The following is a 16,887-nucleotide window of genomic DNA, read 5'->3' on the forward strand; positions in this document are numbered from 1 at the left end:
ACAGGATAAGCCTAAATTTATAAGGACAGAAGATTTTAAATTAGAGACAGTCCACCAGAAAGAAAGAGACTTTGCCAGAGTCAGATTCACACATGCAAGCAGAATAGAGTGAAAAACTGAAAGGAAGGCCTTCCGCCTAGGACTCAGAAATCAGTGCTCACCCAGGTGACTTGTCCCTTTGGATTGGGGGGATTTCCAGCAGATAAATAGGGGGACAGGATAGTCAATATTTGCACAGATCATTAAGGCTTACAAAGTGATTATTGTATAGATAATTTAACCTCCTCAACAACCCTGTGAAATCATTATAATCCCACTTTACAGATGGGAAAACAGGCTAATCCTGGAGTTCAGGCCAACACTCTGATGAGTTGTCAATATAAACCTGAGGAAAATGGAGCCTAGTTTAGGAATGTAAAAGATGCCAAGAAATGGAAAGACTTGCCCCGTTCAGGAACAAAACCAGGTCCAGAGTCAGGACTTCCCAAAGGCCTCCTCCATGTTCCTCCAAGACTGGAATGAGCTGAATAAACTGCAAGATGCCTCAGAAAATCATCTAATCTACTCCCTCCCCTCGTTTTATTAAGGAGGAAACAAATGGTTCCTAGAAGTGACTTGCCCGATGGCCTCACATGTAGCAAGTGGGAGTGAGGTCGGGAGAAATCTAGAATGGAGAAAACCAGCGTAGGCCAGAAAGGCGGGTGCGCATGCGAGTGTCTGCCCAGGAACCCCCTGGGCCGGCGTGGCCCCTAAAGCCGGGTCCTGGACACTCAGGACGGGGTGGGGCCTTTGCAATGGCCACGCCCCCCTCAGCTGCCGCCAGTTCCCCCTTGGACGGGCGCGGGGGTGGTGGGAGCGTCCGGAATAGCCAGAGGTCTGGGGTGGGGTCTCCCGCTCGCGCCATGGAGGGGGAGCCCACCCCGGACTTCTCTGACCTCCGGGAGCTGCTGGCCCCGCCCTGTTTGGAGCCGGCGCCGGGGCTCCAGGGGGTCCACCCTCTACCTCACCCCTCTCCCAGCGTCGGCTCCTTAATCTTGCGCCCGGAGAACCAAGGCCCTGGGGGCTGCAGGTGTCTAAGGGCTCACACCCTTCCCCCACCCTACCCTCAGCCCGGGGAGGCCTGGGCCCCGCCTGAGTAGCCCTCCCATCCGCGATCCTTGGGGTCACCCCCGGGACGCCCTCTGGGGTCATGCAGGGTCGGCTAGGGGCCGTGCCCAGGGGGGCCTCGGGGCAGTCGGTGGACCCTGGGGGAGGGCAGCTAATCCCATTGCCTGCTGCCCCTAGGTCTCCTTGGCTGGCCCTCCCAGCTGCAGTGACTGGCCTGCGCTTCCTCCAGGAGACAGCAGAGCGGCTCCCTCAGGCTCCTGCCCCCGAAGCCTCCCAAGCAGAGCCCTGGCTGGAGCCCTCGGTGCCCCCCAGGGCCTTGGCCCCCCTGACGGTCCCTGGGGGCCCTCCTGCCTGGGATGCTGTGAACTCCTTAGCCCTCATCAGCCTGCAGTGCCACCGACTGAGTCCCCCAAGGACCAGGAAGCAGGTAGGGCCAGGAGTGAGACTGGGGAGCCCAGCTGGCCTCCAGGCCCTGGCAGGCAGGACCCTCCGCAAGCAGCCCCACCCGCAAAGGGGAGCCGAGGGGCTGGAGCCCGGATTCCAGGGCGTTATGCTGAAGATGCACCTGAAGCCTGAGCAGGAGGGACACCAGCTGCTGATCACTGCCCAGTTCAGGTACTGAGGGGCGCATCCACACCGCCTCCTCACATTTCTTGCCCCAGAGCGGGAGTGGGGAGAGGCTGATTTGGGACGGAAGGGGGGAAGGGCAGAGAAGGGGTGATTGGGGTCTCTCCTTCTGTGGAACCCTGAGAGCTTCTGGGAAAGCAGGACTGATGGAGGGCCTAACCCTCCCCTGTCCTTCCTGCAGTTCAGCTTGTGGTTCCCGGAGCTGGGGGGCTTCACCTAGCCCCGTGAGAGCCTTGCCCAGCCCCCCGGGGGCATCCACGTCCAGCCATCCGGATTCCCAAGGTAGGTGGGGGACCGGGCTCTTCCTTACTTGTCCCAGGCCACAGGAAGCCATCCCTGCCATCCCTCTCTCTTCCCCCTCCTCAAGGCTGCCTCTGCTCTTTCAGTGGGCCTTGGGAGGAGGGCTAGCCCCGAGCCCCAGGGGCCCTCTCGGGCACCAGGAACACTAGGCCCCGCCATTAGGCTGAGAGCGTCTGAGCAGGTGCCTGTTTCTTTCTCACTCCTCCCTCTGACCTTTCAGGGAGTCGAAGCTGTGCCTCCTGCCGAACCCAGAGAACACCGCTGTGGCGGGATGCCGAGGATGGGACCCCCCTGTGTAATGCCTGTGGCATCAGGTAGGGGCCTGGCTGTGAGGTGACCCCAGGCCGGGCTTTGGGGTTCTACGAGTTGGCCCAGGGGTCAGGAAGGAAGCTTTATTCCACTTGCTTTAGGGATGGAAGCATTCCGGCCACCTTCCTTCCTTTCAGCCCTTGGAGAGTCAGAAGGGAACTTGGTGACAGCTTCCTAGTTTCTGAAATAAGTTGGCAGAGTGGATAGAGTGCTGGCCCTGGAGCCAAGAATTCTAATCCAGCCTCAGACACTTATTAGCCCTGTGACCCTGGGCAAACCATTGAATCCACTTCCTTTCTTTCTCTTATAAAATGGGAATACGAGTGCTTACCGCCCAGTTCTGTGGTGAAGATGAGATATTTGTTTTGAAATTTTTTTAGTACTATGAGTGGTAATTAGCTGGCTCAGTGGATAGAGTTGTCGGGCTTGGAGTTGGAAGGTCCTGGGTTCAAATCTAGCCTCAGACACTTCCCAGCTGTGTGACCCTGGGCAAGTCACTTGACCCCGATTGCCTAGTTCTTGGCCTTCTGTCTTAAAGTTGTTACTAGGCCAGTAAGTGTTTGGTTTTTTAAAGTACTATATAAATGCTTTTTACTACTATTACTCCCTACCTACTGCCCTCACACAGGTATAAAAAATATGGAATCCGCTGCCCTGCCTGCTGGACTGTACCCAGGAAAAGCATCTACCCACTTGGGCACTGTAACCGTTGTGGGGCCTGGCTCTGTACCCCGCAAGGCCCCATCAGGAAGGGTGAGGAACTGCCCTTTCCCCAGGCCCCCCTGAGCATATTCATCCTGTCCCTCTCCCTCCGTGCTACCCTTCGCCCTGTGGACCCTCGATTGCATTCAGAGCCACTTAAGCCAGGAAGGAATTTGGGCGAGGGTTTGTGGGGCTGGAAGGAGAGAGAGGGCGATAAGCCTGCCAGATCTAGGACTCCTTTTTCCCTCCAAGGGACCGAAGGCCAAGACTCCGGTGTCCGGGCCCGGCTCCCCCGGCTCCATGGGGAGAAGGAGAAGGGCTTCTCCAGAGAAGTGGCCATGAGGGCTGGAGAGAGAGCTGGGATCTCCACTGGCCGGAGGCACTGCCCTGATGAGGTGTGGATTCCGGCTCCCATGGGAAGGCCGGAGCAGTGACTTCAGCGTCAGCCCCCCTCGCCCCCGCCCCCCCTCACTCATCCAGATTCAAAAGCAGAAATAAAATAGATTTGTTCCTGCAGCAGAAGACGCTGTGTCTGTGTCTGGCATGACCCCACTCCTTTGGGCCTTTCTGGCTGGCTTCTGTCCCTTCCTCTTAGATGTTGCCCTGAAACATTCTCGGTGCTTTTTGTCGGGGAGGAGGAGGGGATGCCCACAGTGATGCACCCCGATATATGTACGGCCATTTTCTGTCTCTTCCAGGAAGTTCTTGCTGTAGCATCAGAATTCTCCAAAGGAGTTAATCTTTCTAGTCTTAACTCTGACACAACCTGGGCATTTTTTTTTTCTTTAACAACCCTCACCTTCCATCTTAGAATCAGTACTGTATATTGGCAGAAGAGTGGTGAGGGCTAGGCAATGGGGGTCAAGTGACTAGCCCAGGGTCACACAGCTGGGAAGTATCTGAGGCCAGACTTGAACCCAGGACCTCCTGTCTCTAGGCCTGGCTCTCCATCCACTGAGCCTCCTAGAGGCCCCCCCAACCTGGATTCTGTCTGGGAATTTGTCAAGGTGGGAGTAGCAGAGGATGAGGGAGGGTGGGGTGCAAAGAATGAGGAGAGGGAAAAAGCATCAGCTGGTGGTTGTGGCCACGCAGGCATGCTAAGAATCAGCCCAGCTCTCGATTGTGTGCCAGTCTGCTGGGATCTTGTGCCCTGACCCCAGGCTGGAGTGGTGACAGGAAGCAACTGGTTCACAGGCTGGGCCTTGTCTGGCCCAGATACTCCGCCTCCCCCTGTGCCCCACATTTCCTGTCTCCTAGCAGGGATCGATGGTATCCTGATCTAGAGGATCACAGAAAAGAAAGTTACTGAACCCCAATTTAAGTCCTCAGGAATGTGAAGGGAGACGGGTCTGAGATATCCGAGGCTGGATACGGGAGGTGGGGCGGGGGGGGGGTAGAAGGTAACAGCTGGGAGCCCCATCATGTACCTCAGTTTACTAAGCTGTGAGCCCAGAGTCCTGGTGGAGGGAGGAAAAAGAAAGGGCAGTTAAAAAGTTCCTCCCTCTTCACCCTCCGGTCACTGGGATTTTGTTCTTTCTTCTCTCTGCCCCCATCCCAGGACTTTGGTGAGCTTCTCGGGCAGGGTAAACTGAGGCAAACCTTGGCCTCCTGGGCCCTTGGTCTAATTCATCCATCTGCTCTCTTGGGATTTAACGCTGGCCCCCACCGCCCAGGGATGCCGGGGATGGAGGAGCAATTCCAGCTTCCCCTTGTCCAGGTGGTAGTGGGGGTAGGAGGTGCCTCTGCCTCTCCAGGGCCTCCTCCTGGCCTTCCATCCAGCCTGCTACTCCCTCCCCTTCTCATTCACACCCAGGCCAGAGGAAATGGAACCGCAGCCTTAGGTCTGGCCGGAAGAGATAGCTGGAGGAGACAGCCTGGCCCCGTGGAAGCTGGAGCTGGTTCTCAATCTGTGTACCCTCACAGGCTGGAAGGGGCGCCCAGGCGGGGAGCAAACCAGCAGGCAGAGGTTTTTGCCCCTGGGCCGGAGGAGGGTGGGTTCTCTCCATTCTGGAATGGAGGAAAACTCGCTCCCTCTCCCAGGCTAAGGGTCGGCTGTCAAAGTTCCTGAGGAGGAGGCAGGACAAAGGGGGTGCCCAGAAGACAATGAGACGCCAAGAGATTGGAGGCAAACCAAAAGGGAGACGTGCAGAGATAGAGAATCCTGGAACAGAATGTCCAAGTGGGACGTCGTCCCAGAGTTCCGTCTAACCCCGTTCCAGGGCCGGGGAAGCCAGCGGCAGAGGAGCCGAGTGCCCCAAGTCCATGGCAAAGCTGGGACTGGCACTGGAGGGTCGGACTGCCCCCCACCCCAAGCCCCGTCTGTGCTTCTTCCCACCCCGCCTGGCTGCCTTGGAAACAAAGACAGAAATGGACTCACCCAAAGAGAAAGACATTGAGACAAACTTTCCCAAAGAGAAAAATGACCCAGAGAGCAGGAAAGGGCTGGCGTGAGTCATTTATAAAAAGTTTATTAGGGGATAGAAAACGCGGGGGTTTGGGGGGGAAGGGCTCAGAGGGATCCTGGATCACAGCTGCCTTGGCACTCAGGCTCCACACATCAATACATCAATTAATAAATACATGCTGGAGAGGGGCTGCCTGCCCAGCGGGGTACAGGGGTGTGGGGAGTCCTGCTCCGGGGTGGGGGGGACTCACGTGGAGGTCAGCTGGATGGAGTACACCTCTGCCCCTCCCCCCTCTGCCCCTGCCTCAGCCCCTGTACCACCCCCAGCCCCAGGCCCAGCCCCGCTCCCATTCAGACACACGGCTTCCCCAGAACTCTCAGCCTCCTGCACGTTGTACTCTCCTTTCTTACAGGCTGTGGACTGGAGGTAATAGGTGAGGCCACCCAGGCTGGCCAGCAGCAAGGCCCCTCCGGCCACCCCGCCCACGACAATCCACAGCCAGGGCCCTGCAGACAGCCGGGGATGAGGTCAAGTCACTGGGCCACACTCCCTTGGGCTAGGGCCAGCCCCCCACTTTTTCCACAGCCTTTTTAAGCCCTTACTTTCTGTCTCAGAATCAACGCTGTGTATTGTTTCCAAGGCAGAGGGCCCAAAGGGGTAGGCATCCTCTGAGGCTAAATTTGAACCCAGGACCTCCTGTCTCTAGGCCTAGCCGTCCCCCTAGAGCCTTCCCCATGGCCCAGCCTTACCAGTCACGTGCACGGTGATCCGCAGGGCATGGCTGCCGTGAGTGTTGGTCGCAGCACACTCGTACACCCCGCCGTGGCTGCCCAGGGCACCGGCTACACTGAGGGTGCTGTTGTTGCCCGAGAGACCAATGTTGGGGGCTCCTGGGGGGGTGCGCCAGCTGTACTGGGCTGGGGGGGATCCTTCAGCCCGACAGGTCAGCGTAAAGTTCCCCCCAGGCTTCACACTGCCTGGGGGCATCGCCACCAGCTCTGCCACCAGGGGCCTGTCTGGGGGTGGAGAGACCTTGTTATCCCCAGAATCAGCCTGGCTGCGTCCCCTTGGGGTGCTGCCCCTCTTCTCCCTGCCCAGAGCCCTTTCCAGGACTGGTCACTTACACTCTACCCCAATGGTGACTATCCTGGTGTCTGAGCCGTGGCTGTTGGTGGCTACACAGTGGAAGGTCCCAGCATCTGCCCTGGAAACACTGGGCTTCTCGGGCCGCTCTGGCCCGTCCCGGGAGCAGTGCACTCTGGGAGTGGGGTTGCCCTGAGCCCTGCAGGTCAGCATGGGTGCCCGCGCCCCCTCCAGCCATGTCTGGTGGCTTGGGCAGCCGGCCTCATCCATTTGTGGCGGGGCTGCAAAGCAGCAAGGTTAACTTGTCAGTAAAGGGGGGCTGGAGGACGTACACCCTGGACCCCAGCTTCCCAACTTACATTCGGCACTGACGGTGACCCTTTTGCTGGCTGAACCATGCGTGTTGGTTGCATTGCAGTAGTAAAGGCCAGGAGCAGGGTCCTGCCCTGCGTGAGAGCCCCGGTGAGGAAAAAGCAGCTCCCCGTGGCTTGAGTTTCCTGCCCTCGAACACAGCACCACAGGCTCTGGGTTCCCATCAGCCTCACAGGAGAACTGGTGGTCAGAGCCCTTGACCCAAGTCCAAGCACCAGGGCAGTCAACCTCCCCAAAACTTGGTCCATCTGCCATAGGTACAAGATAGCCATCAGGCACCGCCCTGTTCCAGGCTGCCCTTTGTCCCTGGCCCTAACCCATCCCCTTTCCCCTCTCCACTCACACTCAACGGTGATGGACACATTTGTGGAGGCTGAGCCCCTCAGGTTTGTAGCCACACAATGATAAGTGCCTGCATGCTCTCGGGTCACTCGAAGTTGCCCCACAGGAAGCTGGGCCCTGGCCCCAATGGGGATGCAGCTCACCATGGGTGGTGGGACCCCAAGAGCCTGACAGGTCAGCACCTCCTCTGTACCCTCAAGCCATGTCCGTCTCTCTGGGCAACCTAATTGATCCAGGACTGGCCCATCTGGTAGCAGAGGGGGAGGGAATTGGTGGGGGAGAGGGGGAGGAAAAGAAAGGCACCCACCATACTTGTTGCAAGTGGGGGCTTCTATTGGTAGGATGTAGTCATTGGAAAGTGACAGCAATGTTTAAAAACAAAGAAAAAACCTCAATAAAACATTTTTCTAAAAATAGAAGGGGCCCCTGCCCTGCTAATTTGCTGGACACTTCTCTGTCCCCACCCAGACAATACCCAGGCACGGCTGGGTATTCACCCTGACCCTTTTCCCAGAATCTCCACCACCCATTCTTGGGTTCCCGGGAAGGCCCTCCCCCCAGTGGGGCTGAGTCAGAGTGGGTGTGGTGGCCCCACAGTCACTCACACTCCACCATCACCGTCACATCCTTTGTTGTTTGGCCCACTGTGTTGGAAGCTGTGCATTGGTAGGTGCCTGCATGATCCCGGCTGATGGGCAGTGGAAGGCCCAGTGGGATAGCTGGCCCTCCCTCTGGTCGGACACACTCCACAACTGGGGGTGGATTCCCTGGAGCCCAGCACTGCAGGGTAGATTCCATCCCCTCCAACCATGTCCAGTTGCCAGGACAGCCGGCCTCATCCAGTCTTGGCCGATCTGGAGTGAGAGAATGGATTGACCTGTTGATGGTGCCCCCAAACCTCAGGGCTGAATTCCTAAAAGGGTCTGAGTTTCAACTCCATCAAAGAGCCCCAAGGCTAGAAAAGTAAGGAACAAAACCAGCACAAAACAGTAAGTGAGGGATAAAGCACAATTAGAGGATCATAGAATTTTATTCTGAATCTCCCATATCACTCTCATTTTTTTTTACAGATGCCCAGAGGAAGAAATGGTTTGACCTGAGGTCACATGAGTCAAGGTCTGGGAGAAGGGGAGTTGGGGTCAAGAATCAGAAATCAGGAGGGAGGCAGTTAGGATTCAGCTCTCCCTTTCCTTTTCTCTTAGAGCAGTGATGGTGAACCTATGGCACGTGTGTCAAAGATGGCACTAAAAGTGCTCTCTGTGGACACTCAGCCCCCCTCCCTCCTCCACCCTCAGAGTTCATTACTAGAAAGGCAGATGGACAGGTGCAGAGATGCTCCCCTTTCCCTCTCCACCATGCCTGAGGACATTTTTTCATATTCCCCACCCCCTCTGCCCAGCAGCCCAATGGGAGTGCATAGTGGGTGAGGTGGATGACTCACAGGTGGCAGAGCAGGAGGGGAGCAGAGCACTTGGTTCATTCCCCTCCTCCTCTCTACACTTGCTGAGGACATTTCTCACTTCATCTGCCCCTCCTCCCAGCAGCCCAATGGGAGTATATCCTCCCTCCCCTGTGTGTGTGGGGGGACACAGCACTTGGTGGGGGGAGGGGTGGGGGGAACCCAGCCCTCCATCTCTAAAAGTCTGCCATCACTGTCTTAGAGTTTGACCTCTCAGGAGCTTTGGACATTCATTTTAGAAAGGACATTGAAGGGGCATCTAGGTGGCTGAGTGGATAGAGTGCTGGAGTCCAAAGGAGCTGGGTTCAAATCTATCCTTAGATACTTTCCTAGCTGTGTGACCCTGGGCACTCAACCCCAATTGTCTAGCCTATACTGCTCTTCTTCCTCGGAATGGATACTTGGTATCTATTCTAAAGCAGAAGGTAAGGAAAGAAAGGAAGGGAGGGAGGGAGGGAGGGAGAGAGAGAGAGAAAGGGAAAGAAGGAAAAGAGGGAGAGATTGAGGGGGGAGGAGGGGAGAAAGGAAGAGTAGGAGAGAGGAAAAAAAATTAAAACATTGCCATTGATAAGCTGGAGAATACCAAAGAAAGGGCATGCGAGATAGTAGAGTCCAAGATGAGAATTAAAAGAATTCAATATAGCCCAGAGAGAAGACGTGGGAGGAACATCATAGCTCTTCAACTATTTGTTAGATTTAAACTTCTTGTTAGCCCCATAGGGCAGATCTAGAAGTCATGACGATAAGCCGAAGAGAAAATTTTTGGCTTAAAGTGAGGACTCGTTTCCTCCAGAGTTCTCCAAAAGTGGAATGGACTGCCTGATTTCCTCTCCTCTCTCCTCCAACTGGAGCGCTTTAAAAAAAAAAAAAATCATTTAAACCTTCTGTCTTAGAATCAATATTGTGTACTGGTTCCAAGGCAGAACAGTAAGGGATAGGCAATGAGGATTAAGTGACTTAAGTTAACATACAGCTAGGAAGTGTCTGAAGCCACATTTGAACCCAAGACATCCCATCTCTGGACCTGGCTCTTCATCCACTGAGCCACTAAGCTGCCCCGTGGATCTCTTTCTTCAAAGCAAAGCTTGGTTTAGCCACTTGTTAGACATGCAGCAGAGGAAATTCTTATGCAGGTCTGGGTTAAACCAGATGATCTCAGAGGTCCCTTCCCAACTCAGAGATTCTATATTTGTCTGACTATTTTTCTTTGCTGGATCATTATCCATAGCAAACTCCTTAAGCATTGGAGTTTTCCAAGATTCTGACCTGGGCCCTCATCTTTTATCTCTATATTCCCTTGGTGATCTCATTCATTCCCATGATTCAATGATTAGCTCTACTCAGATGACTCCCAAACAAATATAGCCTACTGTAGCATAGTGGATGCACTGGTTCTGGAGTCAGGAAAACCTGATTTCCAATCTAGTTTCAGACACTTCCTAGCTGTGTGATCCTGGACAAGTCATTTAACCTTGCCTGAAATTGGATTGCCTAAAAAAGGATCCACCAGATCCCCTGGAGAAGGAAATGGCAAGCCACTCCAGTATCCTCACCAAGAAAACTTCATGGGGGAACCTATGAGAAAGAACGTTATCCACATCCAGAGAAAGAACTGTGGGAGTAGAAATACAGAAGAAAAACAACTGCTTGAGCACATGGATTGATGGGGATTTAGCCTCTAAATGACCACCCTAGTGCAAATATCAATATGGAAATGGATCTTGATCAATGACACAAGTAAAACCCAGTGGAATTGCACATCAGCTACTGGAGGGGGAGAGAAAGGAGGGGAGGGAAAGAACATGAATCGTGTAACCATGGAAAAATATTCTAAATCAATTAATTAAATAAAAATTTTCAAATAAAAAAAACCACCTGCTCCATTTTCATAGTAGAGAAAAAAAAGAAGAAAACCTCATGGACAGCTGTGGGCCATGGGGTCACAAAGACCAAATGATTCTAACAACCTGTAGATGAGTCCTTTCACCTGTCTGAGCCTGTTTTGCATAACACCTGTAACAACTAGTTTCTATCAGACTGAAATGAAATGATGTATGAAATGCATTTTGCAACTATGAAATATCTGAAAAATGAAGTCATTGTTACTCCCTCAAATCTATCCCTCCTTCAAACCTCCTTGTATGTGTCTGAAGCCAGTTCTGTCCTTCTGGTCACCCAGGTTGGTTAATTTGAAGTCAATCTTGATCCCTCCTTCGACCTCTTATATCTAATCAATTGTCAAGTCTTCTAGATTCCAAGTGTTACAACAACCTCCCCATGTGTTCTTTTCTTTAAATCCATAGAGCCATGGTGCTTTACTACCCTTATTACCTTTCTCCTGGACAATCACAATAATAGTAATTATAATTTATATAATGCTTTAAAGTTTGTAAGGCACATTACAAATATTATCAAAATCTTTTAATTTTCACAAAAAAACCTTGGAGATATGTGCTATTATGAGCCCCATTTTACAAATGAGGAAACCAAGGCAGACAGAGGTTGAGTGACTTGCCTAAGGACACCCAGCTATTAAGAGTCCAAAGCTAAATTTGATCTCATGTTTTCCTGACTGTAGATTCAACTCTAACCATTTTAACATTGAACATCTAACCATGTTAGTCTCCTAACTGGTCTCTCTGACCAGGACATCAAGGGGTCCTTCCAACTCTTGGATATCATCTCTCTAATCAAAGCTCTTCTTTGCTCCTTATTGTCCACGATATAAAATACAACATTCTGGCAATTAAGATACTACACAGAGGGCAGCTGGGTGGCTCAGTGGTTGGAAAGCTTGGCCTGAGGACAGGAGTTCTGTCTTTCTAGCTGTGTGACTCTGGGCAAGTCACTTAACCCCTATTGCCTAACCCTTACTGCTCTTCTGCCTTGGAACCAATACAAAGTATTGATTCTAAGGCAATAGGTAAAGGCTTAAAAAAAATACTCCGGTCAGGTATCTACTTATTTTCCAATCCTCCTCTGCATAGTCCCTGCATTCAGGACAATCTGGACTACTGAGTCCCTGACTTTGACATTAATCTCCTGACTTTAAACCAAACTGTTTTTCTTCTTAGAATACACTTCCCCTCCCTCCCTCCCTCCTTCCTTCCTTCCTTCCTTCCTTCCTTCCTTCCTTCCTTCCTTCCTTCCTTCCTTCCTTCCTTTCCTCCTGAGTTCAGATTATTTTCTTCCTCCCCTCTGCCTCTTCTGCCTTCCTTGCTTCTCTCTGCTAATGTTCTTGCCCACCTCATATTATCTCCTAAGAGTTTATATGACTGTGATATATATATGTGTATATATATATATATATTTGCATACCACAAACCTTACCCCTTTCCCCACCAAAAGAATATAAACTCCTTGAGGTCAAGGAGTTTGCATTTTTGTTTTGTATCCCCAGGGCTTCTTACAGCTAGAGTTTTGTCAGACAAGATTGTCCTGGCTCTTTGGATATTGCAGAACTTGCCTAGAAGCTTTGCCCTTTGTTATTGGTCCAAAAACCTTTCTTATCTTTATCTATTTTGTAATATATATGTATTGTATGTACATAATATGTAAAATGCCTTAGGAGTAGAAAATAAATTATGACCCAGATCGAATTGCTTGCCAGCTGTGGGAGGGGTGGGAAGGGAAGGAAGGAGACAATTTAGATCATATAACTTGGGAAAACTATATAACTTAGAAATGTGTTATTACATATAGCTAGTAAAAAGAAAATATCTATAAAAAAATAAAAAATATCAAAATGCCTTCTGGGTTGCCTTGGTGGCTGCCTCATTACACTAGAAGGAAGGCAGACTGGGATGTCGTGCAGTTGTTGATGGGGGGTTGCCCTCCAGGGAACAGAGACAGAGCTAGGGGCAGGGGGCCAGGTGCACTCACAGAGAACCTGCAGCTCCAGGCTCCGGTTCCTCCGAAGTATCTCTCCCTTCACCTCCAGGAGAGCTTCACAGATGAACACACGCTCGTCATCCTCTTCACTAGCAGTCAGAGTGAGCCAGGCTGGCTCCCCAGGAGGAGGCTCAGGAGCCCCATCCAGCAACACCTGGGCACCTGGACGGGCCTCACAGGTCACATTCACAAAGGTCCCCTCCCTGACGCTGGCTTCACTGACTGTTAGGTTGGGCTGAGGAAAGCCTGGAGGAAGGGAAGCCATCAGCCATGAGCTCCTGATCCTCTTCAGCTTCCCCTTCCAGCTCCTGAGCTGGGCCAGCCCTTTCCCCACCTGTCACCTCCTTACTATAGACTGTCAAGTTTCCTTGGGCCTTGCGATTCTGCCCCCCTAGGGTCACAGTGCAAGTTAGCTCCTGCTCATCCTCGCCTTCAACCCCTTCCTCTTTCACAGTGATGGCAGCTGTAGCCTTCAGCTTGTCCCCATCCAGGCTGACCCTGGGGCTCAGCATCTGGCTCCCTAGGGCCAGATGTATGTGGGCTTCCTGAGCTGGGAACAGCTTATCCATCTCACAGCTCACCAGCTGCTCTGTGCCGATTTCCAGGAGCCTGGGGAATGCTAGGCTGGGGGGCTCCGGAGCCAAGGCTGTGAGGACAGGAAGAAATGAGAGAGACAGAGACAGAGACAGAGAGACACAGAGAGAAACAGAGACAAAGACAGACCGGAGAGAAAAGTGAGCTAGGCTAATGAAGGGAGAGGCTGGATTAACCCTGCTCTTCCGACAGTCGGGAGTCCCGGTCAAAGGGAAAACAGGGGTTGGAAAGGCAGGGAGGTTGGTGCACTTTTATCTCCCCCCCCCAGGGGGTGGGCACAGACAAACCTAGTATGTCAAACCCAGAAATCTTCCCAGGCTCTAATACTAAACCAAATAGCTTCTTATTCTCTATTCAGCAAGAGTGAAAGGCCAGGGGTTTAGAAGCTGCCACCCCCCCCCTCACCAAATGTGTGGAGCTCCTGTGGGGTGGAGCGGTTCTGAAGTAGACCCAGTCCGTGGGGTCTAAGATCCAGCTCAGCAAGGCAAGAGAAGTTGACTCTGTGGTCTTCCCTTCGGGCAGTGGCCGTGAACGTGGCCATAGCGCCCCTGGCCCTTGGCGATTCCCCCGGGAACCTGCGCCTGCTCAGTTCCTGGGCTCCCCGAAGCAGAGTGACAGAAAGGCTCCCCCGGGGTCCTGCTCCCGGGACTCTGCAGCTAAGGGTAAAGTTCTCGCCCACAGGCAACCAGGTAGGTAGTAGCTCCAATTCCACTCGATCTGGTCGTTCTGTGGGCACAGGAGCGTACGGAACGGGAATGGAGAGGAGAGGAACAGCCCGAGAGAGAGTGGAGAAAGGCTTAAAAAGAGGGGCAAGGAGAAGGGTCGGAGGACGGAGAGGGATTTGGAGTGGGAATGGAGAAGGGTTAGGGTTAGGGAGGATGGAGGGAGAACACCGGAGACAGAGATGAAGCAGGGGGAACGCCAAGAAAAAAAGGAGGCTAAGGTGTTGAAAGAGCACCGGGATTGGGGCAAGGGACTCCGGGACACCAAGTGGATATTGGAGAGCTGCTGTGGGGTGGGGTGGGGAAGACGGGTGCGAGGAGAGCAGAAAGGGGGAGCAGAATGAACGGAAAGAGAACTGAAGAGGGCCCGATTCACCAAGTCCACTTTCACTCACGGTAGGTGAGGATCGTCCCACGGGCCTGAAGGGTCCGGCGGGCACAGCGGAAGAAGCAGATAGGATGGGCTTCAGGCTCACGGATGTCCACCAGCTGTCGGGCGAGCCAGCGCAGCCCCCTCTGCGTTCCGTTCCTCCGAAGCGAGGTCTCCAACCCGCCCCGCTCGGGTCGTGGACAGTTGGTGCTGCAGTTCAGCCACAGAGAGCCCCCTCGCTCCACCAGTGCTGATCTGGGCTGCAGGTCGGCCCAGTACGGCTCCTGCGCCGCGGCCCCTAAGTGGGGACCAGGTTGCCCTCAGGGATGGACCCGTCCAGGATCAGAGGCGGCTGGCTTTCCAGAATCCAGAGAAGCTCAGCGCTTCCTCTCCAGCCCTAGCGATCCCAGAAATCCCCCACCCCCAATCTAATCATCTTCCAGTGGGGACGCGCAGCTTTTCAGGGACCGAGGAGAACCCCGGGCCCAAGATTACTGGTAGGCATTCCTATGCCTTCTGAGACCCTTAGAAGTGGGCGAGAAACCACAAGCCTCACTCTCCTCCAGGTCCTTCAGTAGTGTCAAGAGCTTCCGGACTTGGTACAAATGAGAGGACCGTCGGAGATCTTGGCCCCCAAGCCGCGTGGCGCGGGGGCGGGCGGGAACGCGCGCGGCCCAGTGTGGGGGATGGAGCCGGTTTGGGGGGGGGGCCTAAGCCGGGTGGGGTATCTTTCGCTTCTCTCTCTTGGCTGGCTGGGGTTGTAAGGGCAACACTGAGACGGATCACCGTTACTACTCCGCGGGGATCAGCTGCTCCTGCAAGTCCGGGATCCCTACCTACTGTCCTGATCCTACAGGCGTGGGAGGGATGACTCTTACCTGAGAGAGCGAACAGTCCCAGGCAGAGGGACCCCACAAGGGCGAGCAGTGCCCGGAGCAGCAGCGGCTGGGAGAAGGTCATTGCCGGCGGAGCCGGAGCACAGAGAAGCGGAGATGGAGAGGGTGAAGACGAGGACGAGAGGGAGAAACGGGGAGGACGGCTTGGTTCGGCACGGCGCGGCGGGGCGGGGCGGGGCAGGGTGTGGAGGAGGCCAAGTTGCGCTTGGGGATTGGTTTAACGTTGGTAACTTGGTATCCAAGGAGGAGGAGGCGGCAGAGGCAGAGGCGGCTGAGAGAAGAGAGGAGGAAAGAAGAGAGAGGAGAGAAGAGAAGAGAGGAGAGAGGCGAGAAGAGGCGAGTAGAAAGAGGGCAGGATCGAGGCTCAGAAGCTGGAGGAAGCATGAAACCAGAGATCCCTAGGCAACCGGAGCATCCTTGGCCCGAGGTTATTGTATCACCACCGCTTACCACAGTCTTGCACATAGTAGGTGCGTAATAAATGCTTGTTGAATTGAATGAAATTGAGCTGTAGGAACCTTTCCAGCAGCCTCTGCTGGGGGCTAGGGTTGATTTTTTTCGTTTCCCCCCCATCAGCCCCCACCAATCCGCACTAACCCTGAGCCAAGGCGCCACAGCACCAGAATAGCCACTGGGCCTCTAGGTCTGGGCGCGTGGGGGCGGGAAGTAGGTGTGAACTGCGACGCCTCAGCTGAGGGTTTCTGGAACCGCTAGCGTCAGCTCAGTCCCGCCCGGGGGGAGGAGACTACTATAGGCTTCCAGGGTGCGGTAAAAGCAAGGACGCGGCTTCGACTCTACCTGAGCCCGAGTCCGTGAAACTGGACTCGGTGGGGGAGCGCACAGGCGGAAATGGTATTAAGCTCGGATTCCCTTCCCCAGCTGTTAAGACGCCAAAAGCCTTCAGGAAACCCCGCCCCCAACCAGGCCACACGATGGGGGAGCAAAGATATGCGAACGATCTGTTAGGGATGGGTTTGGAGAGGTTAGAACCTAGGAAATCAGAGGCAGGCCCGCTGCTAGCAACTTCTCGGATCCTGAGACCCGTGGGAGGGGAAGGGGGGAGGGAAAAGGGGGTGGAGGACGCAAGGGTAAGTCTAAGAAGGGCAATTTCTTGGTGACCCTACTCTCTCCCGTCTCTGTGATCCCAGATGTCCGGTGCGCTCCCCTTCCCATTTCCCAGCTTCACCCTTCAGCGAAGAGAGGCTTCTCCTTAACATAGTCACTTAGAAGAATCAAGCACCGTTGTTCTCTGCGCCCCCGCTCTCAAAAGCAAGAAGATGAGGGCAGTTGCCTCTGGAGACAGCTGTGTGTGTGTGAGAATGTGTGTGTGTACGCGCGCGCGTGCGTGCATGTGTGTGCGCGCGTGTATTCCGGAGTGTGCTCGAGCGCATGTGTACAGTGCGCATCGTGTCAGTGGGAATCTAAAATAGGCTCTTTTCGTTATAGTGCCCATATTTACTAAGCGTGGGGAGGATCAGTGTCTCTCTGCACAGGGCTTCTAGTATGCGAGAGCCGAACCCTGAGCTCCGTACACGAGGGAGAAACCAACGCGTTGTGGACCTACCTGGAGCCCTGGCTGGGCGCAGCACCCTGCTCCCTTCCACCCAGCCCTCCGCGCAAACCATAGGGCTCGTGAGCTCGTAAACGGACCAATCGGGGCTGCCCCGCCGCGGGAGCCGAGCCAATTGGGTCCCAGGGTCTGGTCCGT

The 16,887-nt window shown here is 54.2% G+C and overlaps 2 protein-coding genes and 1 long non-coding RNA gene across 6 annotated transcripts; 2 read left to right on the plus strand and 1 right to left on the minus strand.

The window, feature by feature from the left end:
* Positions 1-73: 73 nt before the first annotated feature.
* ZGLP1 (zinc finger GATA like protein 1) lies at positions 74-3,564 on the plus strand. Its single transcript, XM_007488561.3, has 6 exons — positions 74-1,069; positions 1,285-1,722; positions 1,916-2,016; positions 2,255-2,348; positions 2,972-3,096; positions 3,298-3,564. Exons 1-6 carry the CDS (start codon positions 708-710, stop codon positions 3,477-3,479), a joined length of 1,302 nt encoding a protein of 433 aa, XP_007488623.1. The 5' UTR covers positions 74-707; the 3' UTR covers positions 3,480-3,564.
* Positions 3,565-5,488: 1,924 nt separating this feature from the next.
* On the minus strand, positions 5,489-15,337 carry ICAM5 (intercellular adhesion molecule 5). Of its 4 annotated transcripts, XM_001367551.5 has the most exons (11): positions 15,162-15,337; positions 14,309-14,581; positions 13,597-13,917; positions 12,947-13,243; positions 12,589-12,843; positions 7,853-8,101; positions 7,249-7,494; positions 6,893-7,153; positions 6,575-6,814; positions 6,200-6,466; positions 5,489-5,956 (listed from the first exon to the last, which is right to left on the minus strand). In XM_001367551.5, the coding sequence occupies exons 1-11, from the start codon at positions 15,241-15,243 to the stop codon at positions 5,697-5,699; spliced, it is 2,751 nt and encodes a 916-aa protein (XP_001367588.2). In that variant the 5' UTR covers positions 15,244-15,337; the 3' UTR covers positions 5,489-5,696. The 4 variants fall into 4 exon arrangements, with proteins under 4 accessions (XP_001367588.2, XP_007488624.1, XP_056678751.1 ...); XM_007488562.3 differs by lacking the exon at positions 7,249-7,494 and having other exon boundaries at positions 15,162-15,334; XM_056822773.1 differs by lacking the exon at positions 12,947-13,243 and having other exon boundaries at positions 15,162-15,279.
* LOC130458303 (uncharacterized) lies at positions 15,201-15,682 on the plus strand. The gene is made up of 2 exons (XR_008917435.1): positions 15,201-15,284; positions 15,423-15,682. It is a non-coding gene; the product is annotated as an uncharacterized LOC130458303 (long non-coding RNA).
* The last annotated feature ends 1,205 nt before the right edge of the window (positions 15,683-16,887 follow it).

This window comes from Monodelphis domestica, chromosome 3, assembly GCF_027887165.1.
Source record: "Monodelphis domestica isolate mMonDom1 chromosome 3, mMonDom1.pri, whole genome shotgun sequence".
Lineage (NCBI taxonomy): Eukaryota > Metazoa > Chordata > Mammalia > Didelphimorphia > Didelphidae > Monodelphis > Monodelphis domestica.

Excerpts from the sequence above, each read along its gene's own strand:
- ZGLP1 (XM_007488561.3), top strand. The coding sequence starts at position 708 with ATGCGAGTGTCTGCCCAGGAACCCCCTGGGCCGGCGTGGCCCCTAAAG. Across the intron at positions 1,070-1,284 it reads CAAGGCCCTGGGGGCTGCAG|GTCTCCTTGGCTGGCCCTCC; the intron begins GTGTCTAAGGGC and ends TGCTGCCCCTAG. Across the intron at positions 2,017-2,254 it reads CAGCCATCCGGATTCCCAAG|GGAGTCGAAGCTGTGCCTCC; the intron begins GTAGGTGGGGGA and ends CTGACCTTTCAG.
- ICAM5 (XM_001367551.5), bottom strand. The coding sequence starts at position 15,243 with ATGACCTTCTCCCAGCCGCTGCTGCTCCGGGCACTGCTCGCCCTTGTG. Across the intron at positions 13,918-14,308 it reads TGGGACGATCCTCACCTACC|AACGACCAGATCGAGTGGAA; the intron begins GTGAGTGAAAGT and ends CTGTGCCCACAG. Across the intron at positions 7,495-7,852 it reads TGTGACGGTGATGGTGGAGT|ATGGGCCAGTCCTGGATCAA; the intron begins GTGAGTGACTGT and ends CTCTGCTACCAG.